The following is an 18,008-nucleotide window of genomic DNA, read 5'->3' on the forward strand; positions in this document are numbered from 1 at the left end:
CGTGAATTTGTTGTTGCTGTATTTCGATAATTTCTGTCATTTTTTTTTTTTTTTTTTTTTTGCTGTTTGGCTGGCCTTGCAATAATATAGAAGGGTTGTCATGTCAAAATATACATGCTAAATGCTACGTCGTGCTTTACGATAGCTAACATGCTGCTTCAGTTGGTCTCTTACTAAAAATATCTCTTCTTTTTGATCTTTTTAATTAGTTACTGTAAGTAAAATCCAGCAGATTGAAAGTGTTGATTCGCATCCTGGAGAAACACAGTAACCAAGTGTGATACAGTGTTCACAACAATTTCCAGACTGTCAGTCCCTGTAAAAGCTTCAGATCACATTCTCCCCCACTTTCCCTCACATGCTCCCCATTAGCGCCCCGCTCGCTTTGATCCCGCTCCTCCAGTCAGACAATCATGTAGACACTAATACCCAAAATTAGCCCAACAGTGCAGCGCGTTTCGCCTCCGCAGCGGCCACTGCGAGGGCTAATAATGGGCGGTTTAGCAGATCATATGTGCTCAGACATGGAAGCGAAGCACTGATGCAGTGGAGCTGTGCTGGATTTACTGTGTGATTATGGAGACTCGTCTGAGATCTCACACGTTGTGTTTTGAAACTCTTCGCAGCAACGTTCAGGGCGACAGCCAGACCAGCATCTGTATCACCATTGAGCCTGGACTACTTCTGAAGGGAGACATACTGGTAAGAAACACACACGTATCATCATATACATCATATAGATGGAATAAAGAGCACAGTACTTTCAAAATCAGGTTCCAGAGGTATGAAAACATCTTCAATGCTGAAAACCTTCCCACTCAGCTAAAAGGTGAAACATCCAACACGTCAGTATTCAGAACTAGAAGTGTTTGTGTTTCATGTGTAGTTGTCATCCGCCACGAGCTGGAGCTAGACAGCTGCTTCTGATGGTAACATGAGCATTAAGTAGAATCACTGTGGATGAAGGGCAGAAGGTAAAACACAATCCTGCATTTGCAAGAACTTTTTGTTGCCAGTTAGTAACGACTGGCAAAATTCTCTGCATCAACTTAACACTGCTCAGGTTATCACAAGTATGAACTGCAACCAGTTTTACTTTCGTTTTAAAAGTCCCTACATGGATGACATTCCTGTTTGATGATTAGTTGCTCTTCTGACAGATTTATGTCAGCTGACAGCCCACAAACTGATCAAAATCAGAACTAGTTTCATATTTTTCAAAGATTTCGGGAATGCCGGGAACAACTCTGGATAAACGTGACGCCGACCTCGCAGAGGAAACCGCTGGCTTTGCATTTTGCAGCTGCGCTGAGTACGTGTGACGCTCCAAAGCCGGGAATGTTTATCGTCTAGAGCGTATGAATACATGCACAATCCGATTAGCGTGCCGCAATAGCAGCTGCAGAAACACACAGAGGATGCACACATTAGCGTTTTATTGCTTCATCATAATGAGGGAATCCTGTTAGTTTTTCCAGTCTGATATAAGCTGTGAACTGCAGGCATGTGCTGCAAGTTTATAGTGAAAAACGAAGGGGAAGACAGTTGGACCGGTTCCTATTCTTCACTTTATAGACTCTCATTAGCTCACAATATGTTGCTGGAAACTATGATGTCTGTGGATTTCCTTTCCAACAGCGTTTGAGGATACACAAGGTACCACTTTAATATGACATAGCTCTTTATTGCTGCGCTGCGTGACAATTATAGGGTTTAATTGATATGTGAGAGGTATTTTTAAATGTTCCATAGCAGCATTTTAAGCAGAGAGGAATGATTTATATTAACTGCCACCTGCGAGCACCACATGTAAAAGAAGTGCACACATTAGCTGCAGGTCTTCATGTCTGATCCTTCATAAACGATTGTACTGGATGCATCCTCTGGTGGACGCATTTATATACTAATTGGTTGAAGGTGAGGTGAAAAAAATTAATTAGACAGATAAATCTTTACAAGGATGTAAGAAATTCTTTCTTTTCTCATCATTGTGGTGTCATTTTAAACTCAGCAGACCATAGAACGAGTCAGGAGCGCTAAAGGATTGTTTCAGTTAAATATTTATAGCTTATTTTTGATGAGAGAATGGTTAAAGTGTATGAAACTAAAGTGAATCTTAGCTTTGTTTGTAGCAGGGGTGTCAAACATGCAGACTGTATGCTGAAACCGGGCCATCAGAGGGTCAAATCCAGCCAAAACTGGCAATTACAGGCAAGAGAAGACCACTAATATTTGGTGGAACAAATGTCAACATTATAAACTTAATGTTTTTATTTATTGTAAATCGTTCAGTGATTTTGTATTCAGACACCTTCAGTTTGTTGACACTTTATCAAGTTGCGGAATCATTTGCTTATGGATCATTCATCTCTCAAAAACCAGTAGAAACATGTTTGGTAAAGCTGAAAACTCTTTCAAGAGTGTTCCAAGCCAGGGTTCAGTAGCTTGTGAAAGCCTCGGGTCATCTTGGGTAAGTCTCTACATGATTTTCACATCTGGATTTGGAGGCTTCTTATGTTTTTCCCTGGCAGATCATCTAGAACTTTGTCCGATTGGATGTGAAGTGTTTGCACACGGCCGTTCTCAGGTGTTTTGGGTTTGAACCGGGGGCCTCGGCTGAGACAGTCGGACACTTGTCCTGAAATCACCGGAGCGTGGTCTCAGCGTCATGTTCTGCTTCGCCGTGGCTCTGGAGGCTCTCATCCAGGCCTCAGGTGGCTGCGCTCTGCAGCAGGTTCCTTCAAAGACCTCTTTGTTTTTGGATGCAGTTGTTCTCCCCTCGGTTCTGACTGCATGCCGAGACACACCCGATAAGCACAACACCCAGCTGTCAGCTCGGAGAGAGCTTTGGAAGGGTTTGGATTTAAGCCAGAAAACGAGCACTGCAGCCGTAGTAAATAGTTCCTCGTGCCCTGGCATGCTAACTGCATTGTTTTCAGTGCTTCTGCTGTTTCTTAGTGTAAACAGACATCGTTTTCAAAATGCTGTTGTGCAAATGCAAACATTTTCTGAACCGAAATCTGAAACGATGCATTTAAGCATGAATAGATGTGTCAACGGGGCCTCAGAATGCAGATTGTTCAAAATCTTCCCACAAGAGGGTAAAACTCTTGACTCATGAAAGAACCCAGTAAAGTATAAAAAGAGCAAAGAAAACTTAACTTCCTGCTGTTCCTGTTTTGTCCCCATGGTGTCGCACTGTCAGTGAGAGTTGAGGTCATAATGCAAATCGACACATGTAGACTGAGGAGTAAAAACCGAGCTAATTCACTGCAACAAAAAAAAATCCTTAGTTTCTACATATACAAGCTAAAAGCTGAAAAAGTCCTTTGTGTGAAAAGTGACAGACTGCTGTGCTCATCCATCCTGAAAGACTCTGTAGTTTACAGAACTATATTTTTACCAAAATTAAACGAGTTCAAGGTAAAGGTTGTTATTGTTATTGGTTTTTTTTTTGATGCCTCAGACTTGAACATTTTTAGGATCTCCTTTGGCTAAACTGTTAAACTATCTGATTTTAACTTGGCTTGAACAAACGGCTTCTGAGCTCGACGCCCTTATTTCTCACTTTCTCTTTGTCCTGATACCCCACTGCAGGACTCAGACTTCTTTGTGCTTCTACATTTTCCTGTTTTTGTTGGATGCTGGATTGTCAAATATAAAATGTTGAAAGAAACCATAAAATGCTCAAAAATGCCCAATTCTCTTTAAACAATTGGTGTTATTTTTATTTTTAGACGTTTGTCTCTCTTTCCCAGCCTTTGCAGCCAGTTTATTTGCTGCAAGTTGTTTAGGTTTAGGTAAAAGTTCTTCTTATGGCGGTTCTAAATGTGAGGTTCTTGTTAGAAAAACAAAATGAAAGAGGTCCAAACTGCCCATCATGTGGTTTTAGTCCTTCTCTTAAAGCTGTTGTGTTTGGAAATCCTTACATTACCGTGGGATTACTGTATAATCTCTGTTTGGATCGTACTTTGATGATTCCTCCAGGTGAAACAGCTCAACCAGCTCATGGTTTCCACAGCGTCATCCAGTATCTGAAGCTTCTCCACAACTCCTCTGTGACAGTCGTCCTCTCTTATTGAGTTCTTTGGACTCCATGAATCTGACGTGTCGTTTTTTTTTCCCCCTCTCCAGCTCAAGTGCTACCACAAGCGTTACCGCAGCCCGTGCCGAGATGTGATTTTCCGGGTGCAGTTCCACACCTGCGCCGTTCACGATCTGGGAATCGTCTTCGGGAAAGACGAGCTGGATGAGACGTTCAAAGGTACCAGTGGTGGAATGAAAACTCTCCTCTGAGCCTCATGTTTTAGCTCTTTCTACAACAGTAACATCCATTAGCCATATGCTATGAGCTGTGAAAGGTCTGCAGCCGTTTTGGTTCTGTTCGGCAAACCTTTATCAAACAGGTCGTATTTCTACATGAGGAAATCATCGACTGCTGCTTAAAGACTAAAACTGGCCGGACTTATCTTTGAATTCTAACAACAAACACTCTCTTTCTTCCTTTTCTTTCTCAGATGACAGGTTTCCAGAATATGGAAAAGTTGAGTTTATTTTCTCCTTTGGACCAGAGAAAATACATGGTAAGGATCAATGCGCTGGGGTTGTAGCTGCAGTGCATGTGTTGGTTTTACACACTATTTTTGTAGTCAAGACCACGACCAGAGATTCCCAATATCAAGACAAGAGAAGGCTGAGAGCCAGTCAATGTGATCCCCAGACCAGTCTGGACTACAACACCAGAGACACAGAATGAGTTTAAACACTCTCACCGTGAATTAACCTCATTGAAACGAAGCCTTTTCAATGGAATGTTACAGATTCATAGAATAGGAAGTGATGTAAAGATGTTCACGTCTTCTGCTCTGCCTCTTTGTACTTCTGGTCAAGGTATGGATCAGCTGGAGAACGGGCCCAGCGTCTCGGTGGACTACAACACGCAAGACCCCCTGATCCGCTGGGACTCATATGAAAACTTCAATCAGGGCTGCGAGGACGCCACCGATGCAGAGAATGGTAGGATTCACTGTGAATCACAGCAACTGTTCCATATACGAGAAAACCATCTTCACCATGTTTGCTTTTTTAGTTTTCTTTCATCATATATCCAGCTGCAGTTTGTGGACTTTGTTGTTTTGAGTCATTTCCCCTTGCTTTTTGTGCTTCTGACTTCTGACCTTTTGCCTCCAGCTGTGTCATTGTTTTCCACTCAGTCTCGTGCTGTAACTCCATCTGATGGACATAAAGTTAATAGCAGTTCCCTGCAGGATGCATAGATGGAATGTTGGAGTCACAATGACAGTAACACTGTGATACAGCGAGCAGCTGTACTGCTCATTCAACATTTGTAGCTAAAAGTTCTGTACATCCCTGAAAATCAGGTGGGTCGGTGCCTGTGCCCGGCAGTGAAAGGACCACTGTACAAACACATTACGCAAACTCTACATGTGACTGTGGACATGCATTTTAATGTAGTTGAGGCGAGGTTTGAGCACTATTTTAGTCTCTTCTTTCCTCTTTCGCCCCCTCTCTCTCTCACACACACATACACACCGTGTCACTACCCTGACCTCCACAACAAGGCTGTTATTGTCCGCCTGCGTGACACACAGCACACATTCAGATCCTCTCTTAATGGAGTTTAAAGACTCGTTTCACACTTTTATCTCTTTGGAACTCCCACATGACGGGGTCAAACTGAGGTCAGCTTTAAGTTCAATCTGATGTTCGAGTGCATTCAGAGTCAATACAGAATCATTACAGATCTCTACACACACACACACACACACACATATATATTTTCAAGTTTAAGTGTCCCTGCAGTTTTCCAGCATTTAAGTCTTTGTACACGAACTATCAGCATGACCTCAGTTGATTAAACAAAGCAATGCTGTCATTTCGAAATAAAAATGACAGCATTGAACCCTGAAGAGTGGAGGGGGGGTTAGTCGGCGGTCTGTGCAACATTGTGCAGAAGTTCCTATTGAACAGATACAATCTGTAAACTTCACAAATCACCAGCACAAGCTCAGCTGTTAAGGTTCCGGTAAAATGACTCGACTTGTGCTTTTGAAGTCACATTGCCGACATTAAAAATAATCACCCAGGATTTTAACAGCGTCATGATTGGAGACCATCTTATAAATCGAATTACATAAAGCTGAAGAGAACTTTTGTTCTGTCTGTGAAATACTGTTTACCGTCGACATAGCGAGAGATTTCATGACACTTTTTTTTACTGCAGAAGTGAAAAAGTATTGATTTCCCCCGATTTATACATTCCTCAAATTTTAAGCAACAGCACCAACATTACCTTGAATAATAAAGAGTGATGTTTGTGAGATTAATTACTAGAAATGAGCTTGAAACAACCATTCAAATGATTATTTAAACCGTTCTTCGTCTGGGAGCTCCTCCAAGAACAGAGAAGCTGTTTGAGAAGCTAAATCAGGAAAGAAGTCATCATTTCAACTACATAATGCCTGCTAGCTGCTAAATAACAGAAAATAGCCGTAGCGTTTGGGAGTCGGTGACACATGAATGTCTAGACGTTTGGTGAAGTGTCAAGTGTGATTTAAAAGGAGGCTTTCCCAAAATAATGCACACACCTTTTTGAGGAGGGCTGCATGCTGGGTGTTTGATGTCCTCGATTCCCCCTGTGTGTTTTTTATTGGGCTCCCAAATAGCCAAAGGTCAGAGGTTACTTGGCTTCTTTCTATCGGTGCCCATAAAGCGTCCCCAGCAGCACGCGGCGGCGGCGGCGGCGGCTTGAAATAGGCCCCGCTGAAATAGAACAGGTGTAAGTCTCCTCTCTTTCTGTCTCCCTGAAGGTGAGCATATGTGTGTGTGTGCTGGAGACATTATTCGATGATGCTTTCTCCATTAATTCCAGAATTATTAAGCTCTCAGCAGCGCTGGCGCGATGAAAGCAAACAAATGCGTTTGTGGCAAATAAAAAAGAAATGCAGCTCCATTCCGGAGCTCTTCGGCAGCCACTGGAGACTCGGAGGGGTCGATGAGGCTTCAGATCGGCTCCTCATCTGCGCCACGGCCGGCTGAGGGAGTGCATTCAGACTCGGGGCATTTTAAATAGCCTCCACATGGAAAAGACGGACAGTGTTTCCAGTAAACCGTTGTTTGGCTTCACACTTGTTGGCGCTGAGAAAGGCAGTTGGTTCCTCCGGCGCGGCGGACAGGATGTATGTCTTTCCAAGTGTTAGCCAGAAACAAAAGCCCTGCTTATCGAGGCGTTGCACAACCCGTTGAATTACAGGATCAGCGCTGGGCGAAGTGGCATCCGTGTTGTCGTTGCTTTCCAAAGATTAATGTCGGATTTTATGATGTTTATCCATCAAAACTGCTGCTGCTGTGTGTTTGCAAGTAGGGAATTCAGTCACGAATACACCCAAAGACGTATCCGATGCTTCCACAAATCACAAACAACACACTTCTGTTATACTGTTGATCGATGACACCATATGAACCAGTGCATGAGTCTAAATGGAAAGGTTTATTTAGCTCATTTTGCTCACCAGCTGAACTTCAGGCTTTAGTTTTTCCAATTTTGCTTCATAGTAATATCGAGTCGCCAATATCGCTCTGAGCGCTTTTTTTTGGGATTCTTAATCCAAAGGCAGCGTGTTGAAGGATTCACAGCTATTGCAGAGATATCAGGAGCAGAAAACGGTGTGTTTTAAGAGCCAGTAACCTCAGTTTAACGTTGTAGCCTTTTGATATTTTCTCCACTCTTAATAACAAGGGATCACATTGTCATGTGTTTCATGTAACAGTGGTGTCCAGAGCCTCTGATAACGCAGCTTTCATGAAACGGCTCCCAAGGTGAAACTTTTTGAAACACCCTGACTCCGTGTCTCTATGGAAACGGGGTAAAACACAACTTTTACCAAACATTTCTAGTGTGCATGCTCACCATGGCTGATGTAAATAGTTCTTCTGTACTGTGAGCGGATGGACAATAATAATATCTGCCTCCAGTGTCATGACTCCCAGTCTGAATTCATTCACAGCATGAAGCAAATCCAAGACTGTTTTCTAAAGACAAGTTTAGCAGAACTTTCTGATTTGACATTGAATCAATTAACAAAAAAAAAAAATCATGATGAAATGTTTAAGAACTGTTTTTATTCCCTCGAGTTTCCTTTTCACCAATATAGTCTCACTTCCTCTTTCCCAGGAGGTCAAATGTACGAGTTTAAACTCATTACGAAGTAGACTGTGAGTGGAGCTGTTTCGTCAAAGTGACAGCTGTTTATGATTTCAGTAAGACCGTAATGATTCCTGAGCAAATGGATCAGAAATGATGTAATTAATCTGCCTTGTAGACGAAGCAGCATCAACGTCAAAGCCTTTTGATGAAGGTGAATTTCTTTGAACATACGTGCTGAAGCCTGCAAATTGCCACAAGTGTAAAAACCACCCAGTTTCAAACGGAGCTTCTCTGTAATTTATGTAATTGTGAACTGTTGATGGCCAGATTTATTGTGAATAGAGCTCCCAGATGCAGTGCTATAGAATAACACAGCCTGAGAGTTTATTTCCTGACGCTCACGTGTCTCAAACATGATTCTGCAACTTGGTAGAAAATCATCCGCCCCTTTCATGTCATAAACGCGCTGGGTTTTGGACCTGGATCAAGTCGAGCCCCTCAGGCTTCATCACCCCTCATTCACTCATTCATTAGGAGTGTGGCCGCCGCTGGCTCGTGACGTCTGACCCAGTGTAAGCTGACACCTCGGCTCATGCATGTATGGAAACGTTGCTGCGTTTCCTCCACCGTTTTAGTGTTAACAAGGCTCTAATGAGGTGTTTTGGGTTTTCTGGGATGAGCCCTTGCTGGACGCGCCCCTCCCACGCAGGCAGAAAACGGGCCCGATGCTGATTCTGACAGCTTGCGTTGATTGCAGCTTGTATTGTGACGAACCCTCGTGTTTTTTGTTTACTACTCAAGTGATTTACTCAGCCGGCCAAGCCCACTGCATGACTGGAATAACTGGAGGGAGGAAAAAGGGATACATGAAGAGAAAAAACATGTGCTAAAGAAACAGATTTCACAAATATGACAGTGGGATTGTGTTGTTGTCACAAGCAAATAGTGCTGGTTTGCAGTTTTCTACCTTTGTTTGCATGATGTTTGTGTGTTTTAAGGAGAGTGATCAGAAACAGGTTGCTGGGCAGAAAGTGTGATTTTTCTCGATTATTTTGGAGAAGTGGTTCATTTCAGCACCTCTCCCTTCCTCTCTCTCTCTCTTCCTCCGTGTTGTCTGAGGAGTTGGAGGAGTTAAAGGCTGACTCCTCGTGAAGCACACACGTTCACAGGAGGAGGAGGAGTGACAGAGTGTCAGAGTGGCTTGGAGCATGCTGCTCTCTCTGTAAGGACAGTTCAGCCTCTGAGAGCCGAGCGTCTTCCTCCGGTCTCACTTTGGCGTGATGCGACCGTCCGCTAGCTGTTCTGGACTTTGGCTGTGATTTTAATGAAGACAAGTGCTGGAGAGAAAAGTCAAATTCGTCCTGCTGATTTCTTTTCACATGTGAGTAGAGTGATCGGTTCTGTGAATGTTGACGCAGCACTCAATTACTTATTACATCAAGCTGTCTATTATCCAAACACTTGGCCACATTGTGTTTTATTAGTTAATTTTTCTCTAGAGTTTATGGGAAAATGGCCTGCTGTTGTTGAATGTTTTACAAAAACTTGTCTGACTTTAAAGATCTTTTAGATTTTTTTTTCTCCAGTTTGTCTCCATTTCTGTAATCCGATTGTCAAACCTACGAGGAAAAACATCATTATGCTTAACAAGCTAATTGCTGTGGTCTTGGAATGTGGTGAGATTGTTCCAAAGTGCTCTGTAGAGACATATAAAGAGAAGAAAAGGACCGTTGTTTTATGGTTGAAAGAAGGTAAAAACTGAAATGCATTGTGAATCTCAACAAATCATCAGATTCTCGTACATTTGCCACCTGGTTCGGCTGAGGTCACTCCCCCAGCAGCCTTTCCACATCCAAGCAATTACTTAATAACGGGGATAATGTCCAACACTGAAGCTTCACATGTGTGCCTGAGGTCTTCGTGTACTGTAGCAGACTGGAGGAACAGAATGAGCCCTGTGTCCTTGATTTCTCTGTGGAAGCTTGTTTTCTGTTGCTCAGAAGCCAGTAAGTGTTTCCCTGTGTTGTGCACTTTCTCCAGAGAGCCCCAACGCCTTCCTTTTTGTTCTCGTGCTCATGTGTCAGAGTGAGGGATGTCTGTGTTCGAGCCGTGGCTGCTTCCCAACCTTTTACACCAGGAGACCCCATGAGCTTCACTGAGGGAGTGGCTTTATTGAGTCTAGAGGAACTTGTATTTTTGAGCTGCACTCGGACGAGGGATTACATAACCCTGCTGGAGATAGCACTTGATGCAGCAGAATGATTTCACCCCGCTGATTGAGATCTGAACGCTGTGTTTGGCCAGGTGAGCGGTGAAATATTGTCCTTCTAAATGACTTGAAGATTAGTCAAAGATTTCTACTTTTTCTCATATCTAACTTAAATGTTCCCATCACATCTTTTCTTGTTATTTGATCAATTGTCTATTCACAGCATATTAAAAAGTTTATAGTTTGCTTCAAAATGAATATCATAAATCTGACCCATTTGTTCTGACTTCCAGTTATGCTAGTTACCAGTTTAATTACCTTTTTGGGTAACAGAGTCTGATACAAAGGGATTATTGCCTGTACAGTCATAATATGTTAAATTTCTAATAATACAGAGATTTGTGGAGTTGCACTGGTGGACAGCAGAGGACTAACAGCTTGATCAGTTTATTCACCAGGTAGTTTTACCAGCTTTTATCAAAGATCACAAGGAGTCATCAGTTATCCACTGTTACTCCTGAATGAACCAATTATTTACAATTTCGACCACATATTCAAGCACCAGTTGATTTGTGTCAGTTACAGTGTGTGGGTGTGTCAACTTAATAGTTGAGCACTCTGATGGATCATCTGTTTTCAGTCAGCAGTTTACAGTTGTTGACACGGAGATGAAACAGTATTTTTAACCGATTGAATGGAATCCAATTCAATTTGATCAAACTGATCTGAATGCCTTCGTTGGTATTGCTTGTGCTCATTTATCTTGATGCATGATTTTTTTATAGCTTCAGATGTTCTAATAGTTCAAAATAGAATGAAACCATACATTTCAATGATAAGGTAACTTAATAGACTGGGCCAGACTTGTTAAAGTACAATTTTATCATGTTCACTGGCGTTTGAATCCAGAACTATCTTCACACAACAATGGTTTCAAGGGAAAATAACTGCTTGGAGCTGCTGGAAACACAACTTTTTGAACATGGCTTCCAAGGTGGATTCCAATTTGTGACAACTGGCATCTCGGGCGGCCGCCAGCTTTACCTGCTCTGAGACTGTCAAAATTAGATTAGCAGAGATCAGTGGGAACCATAACAAAATAATGTCTAGGAATGAAGACCCGAATTGGGGAGACTGCCCGTTGCTTTTACTTTAATAGCTCCTTCTGTCTGTCGAGTGGGTCTATGAGCCAATGTCTGGCTTCACTGTAATGTTAGACCACAGCCTTTCTTAGAGGCAGTCTGAGAGGCTCCAAGCCAAAAAAACAAACAAGAAGTTCTACTAAGTCCAGTCTGACAGGCACTTGAATAAAATTCTTGTATATTTTAGAGAAATGTGGCTCAGCCTGGTGGACTGCAATGACAACTGTAATAGATATGTTTCTGAAGCATAGAGGTATCACTTCTTTCATCAAATGTGTGAAGATACTTTACTACTAAGTGAGATGATTAGTCTATTATGAGCCGCCACTGTCTTCTTAATGGACTTGTACTGGATCCTGAACCTTCGGTCCAGAGTTGATCTCACTGACTCTTCAGATGCAGACGTGGCAGATAGATTAGTCCAGATGAGTTGAATTAAGATTGAATGAATATCAGATAAATGTGTACATGTCTGACCTTCTTTTTGATGTGAGAACTCTGGACAGCAGCTGTCCACGACTCGTGAGATCAGCTGGCTTTTACATTCTTTTAACTAGCGAAACTTAGAGACTGTGACAACTCTGCCCTCGATTCAGAAGAAGACATCCTTCATAAGAATGCGATTATTCTTAAAATCCTGTTGTTGTCAGACCGTGGCGTCTCTCCAGGAAGATGCAGAGGTGAATTGTCTGGCCCTTTGTGTTGGCAACAGGCTTCCACGCCATCAATTCCTCGGTCTGGTCGGAGGCTTTGGGCGGATTAGGCTGCTTTGACTCCAAACTGTGCATAGCTCCGATTGCGTAACACAAAACAGAAAAGTACAGGCCTTCTGGTTAAGAATGCAACGGATACAAATAGAGAACAAGTGCCTTGTGTTGTTGAGTGTCCCCGCTTGGACCCTGGTTGCGGGGGCACGGAGACAGGGGTTTCTGCCAAGGCAGATATAGAGGACATTAAAACTACTGCAACACATTAGCATATCAATGTGAATGCTTCTACAACACATGGTTTACAATGCATACACAATCTGGGTCCTATACTGCTAAACCTGATGGTACACTTGAGGTTTTGTACTGTATCTTGAGTGCTGTAAAGACCTTTGCAGCTCAGAGAGTGAAGGAGTCCTGGTTATCTGCCATCCACGATGCGTGGGAATGAATGAGCGGTCTGTTACCTCTCAATGGGGACAGCTTTACTCCAGCTGTTGGACAAATACTCCCTTTCTTGTTCGTCTCAAGCCATCTTTATACAGCTGATCTGGCTAAAAGTGCCCAATAGGAGCCAGAAGATAATTTATCACAATCTCTCTGCTCGAGACTCCAGACTTTCTTCAGTCCTTCATCCAGATTTAAGCCTGTTTGCACAACATTTTCAAATAAAAACACAAGAATTTTATTGCGTTCTAGAAGTCCGTTTACATGAGAGCGGTGCTCGGAGACACTGAGAAAAGTTTGTGAAAATGGCTCACACGGTGGAACTTTTGGAAAAAAGTCCGTCTCCATGGAAACGGGGGAAAAAAGCAACCTTTTGAAAACTACTCTTGCTCCATCTCTGTGTAAACTCACATGCATGACTCGATGGACAATAACAACAATGAAACGTGTAAACGGGATCATCGTGTCTTTATTCTGTGGACGGAGAACACCAAGAACATCTTCATTTTATGGGTCATACTTTTTTTCTAACGGCCTTTCAAAAATTTCCCTCAGTGGTTGGAATGTTTGGAGGAGGACATTTATCAGCCAAGAGTTGTCTTTAGTAGGTGCCGCTGACTTATTTGTTATGCTGCAGGCCCACCGAGACCGTCTGCATGGGTCAGCTGGATCACTGAACAGATCCCGGTAGGGAGATGCAGGAGATGAACTTTGCAAAGAGAAAGGAGCTGAGACAGTTTTACTTTGGTTCCAGTGGGAATACTGATCCCTCCTCCCTTCCTACATTTTTACTTCTGAGGAGAATTCTATCCCTGCTCCCACGTCACCTGCTCTTTGTCATAACACTGTATTCTTCCCTTCACAAAAGGAACTTGCTGGAAAAAGTCGTCTTCCTTTCAGTACCCTGTCAGTGATCAAGGAACTCTCAGCTTGTTGAGTCCCGTCTTTGTTTCAGGGATCATCTGTAGCAGATACCCGCACTATCACTGCTAAGATTTAGTACTTCATGGCTTAGACCCTGCACCCGCTGTCATGTAAACAAACCCCCAAAGCACCACTAAAGGTTTGCCAATTCATTTGAAAACCTTTATCGAGGTTACTCTGCCTTTTCTCTACATCACTTTTTTTTTTTTTTTAAGAAAGAGCAAGAGCATTCATTCAGAACCCTTCAAAATTACACATTCATACCTCTGTTAAAGAGCGTGACAGCTTTCATTTCTCAAGCCTTGACCAGGATGTTGCCTGGAACAAGAGCTGACAACAGCTTCTTTGAGGAGGATCTGTGCAAACTATCAAAGACGATGCGGTTCTGCCTCTGAAGTCTCTCCAGACCAGAGCTAGCAGGACTTGGTCCAGCAACGCTTCTCGCTCGGAGAATGGGAAAGGTGCAGCCAGCTCATCAGACGCTCTCCTCATTTGGCCCTCAGGATTTTCCCTTCGCAACCCTGCTGCTAACGACTGTTGATGACTTTTCCTGAGACGCAGCCTCATCCAGAGTGAAACATAATGCGTTGCATGGATGAGCTGTCTAGGTGATTTATAGCACATGGTGTGTGTGTGTGTGTGTGTGTGTGTCTGTGTGTGTGGAACTCATGGCAATGCTTTTTGTGTTTGTTTTTAGTGTTTCTGCTAAATATAGTTATCCAATAGTAGCTCCAGGTCACGTGTTGCAAGTGTTGAGTTGCAGAGTCCTTTGAGATGTATTTGAATACGTCGGATATTATTTAGTGTTACTGTGTGTGTGTAGTGCGCATGCTTCCAGCACTACCTGCAGATTCTTCCAGACTAAAGTGACTGACAGTGATCAATACCTTTGTCCTGCTTGTTCCCGGCCACCTTCCATTACCTTGTTCTTTGCCTCCTCGGTCTTAAAGAGTGTGCACTCTCAGGCATCGATTGGAAGTAAACTTTGATGTATATTTAATGAGTTGCAGAGCTAGTGTTCATTAAGCAACAACAAGTCCCTGTACTTACATTTGAAGTGTTTTGTTGACAGTAGCTAAAATGTACTGAAAATTGCAACGCTGCGCAATCAAGTTGAGTCACAGTGAGAAATATGCTGGCATGACAAGTGTTTCTATATCAGCCCGCCTTCATTGACTTTATTAAATCGCTCTTTTCAAAAGCTAATTAATCCACCTCAGGAGTTGTGTAGATCATTTACGAGACCGCAGCATTACTTCAATGAGTGTCCTTGAACACCGACATCCAGCAAAGACTTGCTTTGTGGCCAAATCAATAGTTCAGTCATTAACTGTAACCAAATATGGCACCAGGCTAAACTTACATACTGTTACACCATCGAGTTCAGCTTCTTAAATCTGAATGTGCTCAGAAATGTATTTTTGTCCTGCGGTCGGTGCCTGTACTGTGCAGATTTTCCCAGAAGCTGTCTCATCGTTGCTCTGCCCCTCAGTCTGTTTCAGAATGAGGTGCTCACACACGTTTGTACTGCCTACATGGGGAAACATGGCATTTCCGCTGTAAGTGGGGGATCTATTGCCACCGAGGGGTCAGAGCTCAAAGTTCGGAGATGAAAAGGTCACACAGTTGCACCATCTGGAGCACAGAGCCTGAAAATATCCAGCAGTGCCTTCCATCCACAAGACTTAGGTATTCCATAGAGTACATATCTGACAAACCTATTTTTTATATCTCCTTTTCACAGCAATGCCTTTTTAAATCGTGCATTTTATGGACTCCTGTTATCCATCTTTGTGGTCAGTCCAGACTGGTCAGACATGCTTCACTCTCTCCTACTGTTGTATAATTAGTCAGGCCTAGGAGGTCGGCCGTGGCAGACATTCTCTTCTGAGTAATGCGCCTGGAATCGCAGAGCAAGTATTTACCTCCCGCGGAGTGTGTAAAAACACACCGACAGAGGCACTCACCGTGTAGAATATCATGCATACACATGCCCTTTCTTATCAAATGAAGGGACGCGCTGTCAAAGGTTATTTGTGGAGGATTATGTGAGTTCATTTTAGCCGAATGAAAACAGCAGCACACACAGAAGCAGCCACAACATAAATAGTCTGCCTTTGCTAAAAACAAAATCCCACAAGTGTAAAGTGACAGATTAGATATCCTATAGTTCTAACAGGGCAGGGGGGGGGGGTTCTGCTAATGAGTCACGTTGTGTCTAAAGTGAGGACATGGGCGAGTTAAAGACTGCTGACCGGAGAGGGCTTCTGTAGCGCAGCTGGAATACCTTCTGTCAATACCATCATCATCTATAGACCACAGTGAGAGGATGGGAGAAATTACAGATTTAGGAAGAACAAAGCAGGGGTGACAAACTCATTTTAGTTCAGGGGCTACATACAGCCCGATTTGATGTTAGGTGGACTGGTAAAATGGTGCCACAACAGCCTTTAAAAAAAAATTCAATGCAATTAGAATTTGGCATTTTTCTATTCGCTAACTGGTTTTGTCGGACCTGATTGGAGGACTGTGCGGGCTGGTTTTGGCTAATGGGCCTTATGTTTGACAATTCTGGAGTAAAGAGAGTATAACACAAGCAAAGGACTCCAATGTGACAGAGATAACTGCGGCAGTTGAACCATGTAACATGCTTTGTGCTCTGAAAGCGAGGATGATATCGACATATCGGTTTATCAGTAACAATGACTACTGTGGTCGGTGTGGATTGTTCCGGATAACACTCTAGAGAAGTAAAGTGCTAATTTCTACTGATTGCTGTTTCATGTAAGTCTGAATAGCCCTGTCATGATGAGAGAATTTTGTTTAAACCAATTCTTCCCAACTAAATGCTGCTGTCGACATACCTGTTATTTGCAACCTTGAACATTTTACTTGAGTATTCTGTATAAATCAGATCTTTTTTTTTATTTCACCCACCCAAATGTTTCTGTTTTCACCATCTGTCTGCAGCAGGGTGGAGTTTTCTCCTGCTTAGAGAGAGCTTGTTAAATGAGTGTTGTTGGACCGAGTGGCTCTTTCCATTACTGCAGTGTTTTTGACACGTGTACTCATGTCACTTAAAATTAATTTTTTTTTAAATTATTTTTTGTGATTTTATATATTCTTTATTTATTTAATTACTTATTCATTGTTATTATTATTGTTCAATGTGTTAGGGGATGGTTCAAATTTATTTATTGAGGTTTTTGGGGTTATTGAACTCATACCTCCTAAATATCTGCGTAATAAGGAAGTCAGTGATGTGTCCTTCCATCGCACTTCAGTCTGTGGAATTCAGCGGCCTGTTACCCCCACCCACACACCCACCCACCCATCTCTCCCATGCACCATCAGACAGGCTGTTGTGATAGACCTCCCACATACGCACACCCAGCGGGGGAAGCTTTTAGTCCAGCGTGAGCCGCGGCAGCAACAGAAGCAGCTCTCCGGCTAGACAGAAAACTATTCAGTGGAAGGGAGGAGGAGGAGGAGGAGGAGGAGAAGGGACTGGAGCCAAAACCAACTCCTAACTGCAGCTGTAATCCTTTACGTCCCACCCCCGGGGCTCCTCTGCAGGGCTTTTCCCCACGCTCAGCTTGGGACGGTGCTGTTATCCGCTGCTCACACAGGTAGGGAAACATCCTCCTTCAGGAAGCGCTTTGAGGTGTTGTGGCTCAGGATGCGACAGATCAGGTGATTCTGGAGGAGCTGAAACAGGGAAAGTGAGCAGGGCTCCTCTTTTATGACTGATGTCTATGTTTGTCGACATGACTGCTGCACTAAGATTGTGTGTACATCTTGATACTCACTTGACACTTGAGCAGTTTAATGACTGGTATAATTGTCATGATGACTAGATCTGGAGTCATGTTGGGGAGGGGGGTTTTCAATCATAACTTTTACAGTCTTCATGATAAATGTGCTGTAGATGAAAACGCATCACACTGTTTTTGTAGTGAAACCACACACACACACGCACACATAGAATAATGCACTATAAATATTAACAATAGTGAGCGCATGGACATTCTTATGGACAGATGACCAGGTTGGATTGTAATTCTGGGTGATTCTTAACTACAAAAGTACAAAGTAACAGGAGAATATGCCTGTGGGAGTCATGACACACTGGAGGCTGCCATGGGAGTTATTGTCCGTCTACTGATGCATGTGCAGAAGAACTTCTTACTATGGCCATGGAGCTCATGTACCGTGGCAATATTTTCTCCATCTACATGGAGATGGAGTCAGAGCATTTTTGAAAAGTTCCACTTAAGGAACCGTTTCCAAAAAGTTGCATTTTCAGTGGCTCCAAGTAACATTGTTGTGTAAACAAACACTAAAACACAATGAAAGTTTTCTGTTTTCACCTAAAAATGTTGTTGTGTTTGGTCTGCCCACAAGAATACCAA

At 42.9% G+C, this 18,008-nt stretch overlaps 1 protein-coding gene across 1 annotated transcript in view; it reads left to right on the plus strand.

Annotated features, from left to right (window-relative positions):
- The window catches only part of tns1b (tensin 1b), a 96,681-nt gene that overhangs the window by 54,562 nt on the left and 24,111 nt on the right, over nucleotides 1–18,008 (plus strand). Inside the window, 4 exon segments of the mRNA XM_030112722.1 lie at nucleotides 627–702; nucleotides 4,135–4,264; nucleotides 4,518–4,583; nucleotides 4,885–5,016. Coding sequence (XP_029968582.1) covers nucleotides 627–702; nucleotides 4,135–4,264; nucleotides 4,518–4,583; nucleotides 4,885–5,016 — 404 coding nt within the window.

This window comes from Salarias fasciatus, chromosome 16, assembly GCF_902148845.1.
Source record: "Salarias fasciatus chromosome 16, fSalaFa1.1, whole genome shotgun sequence".
Lineage (NCBI taxonomy): Eukaryota > Metazoa > Chordata > Actinopteri > Blenniiformes > Blenniidae > Salarias > Salarias fasciatus.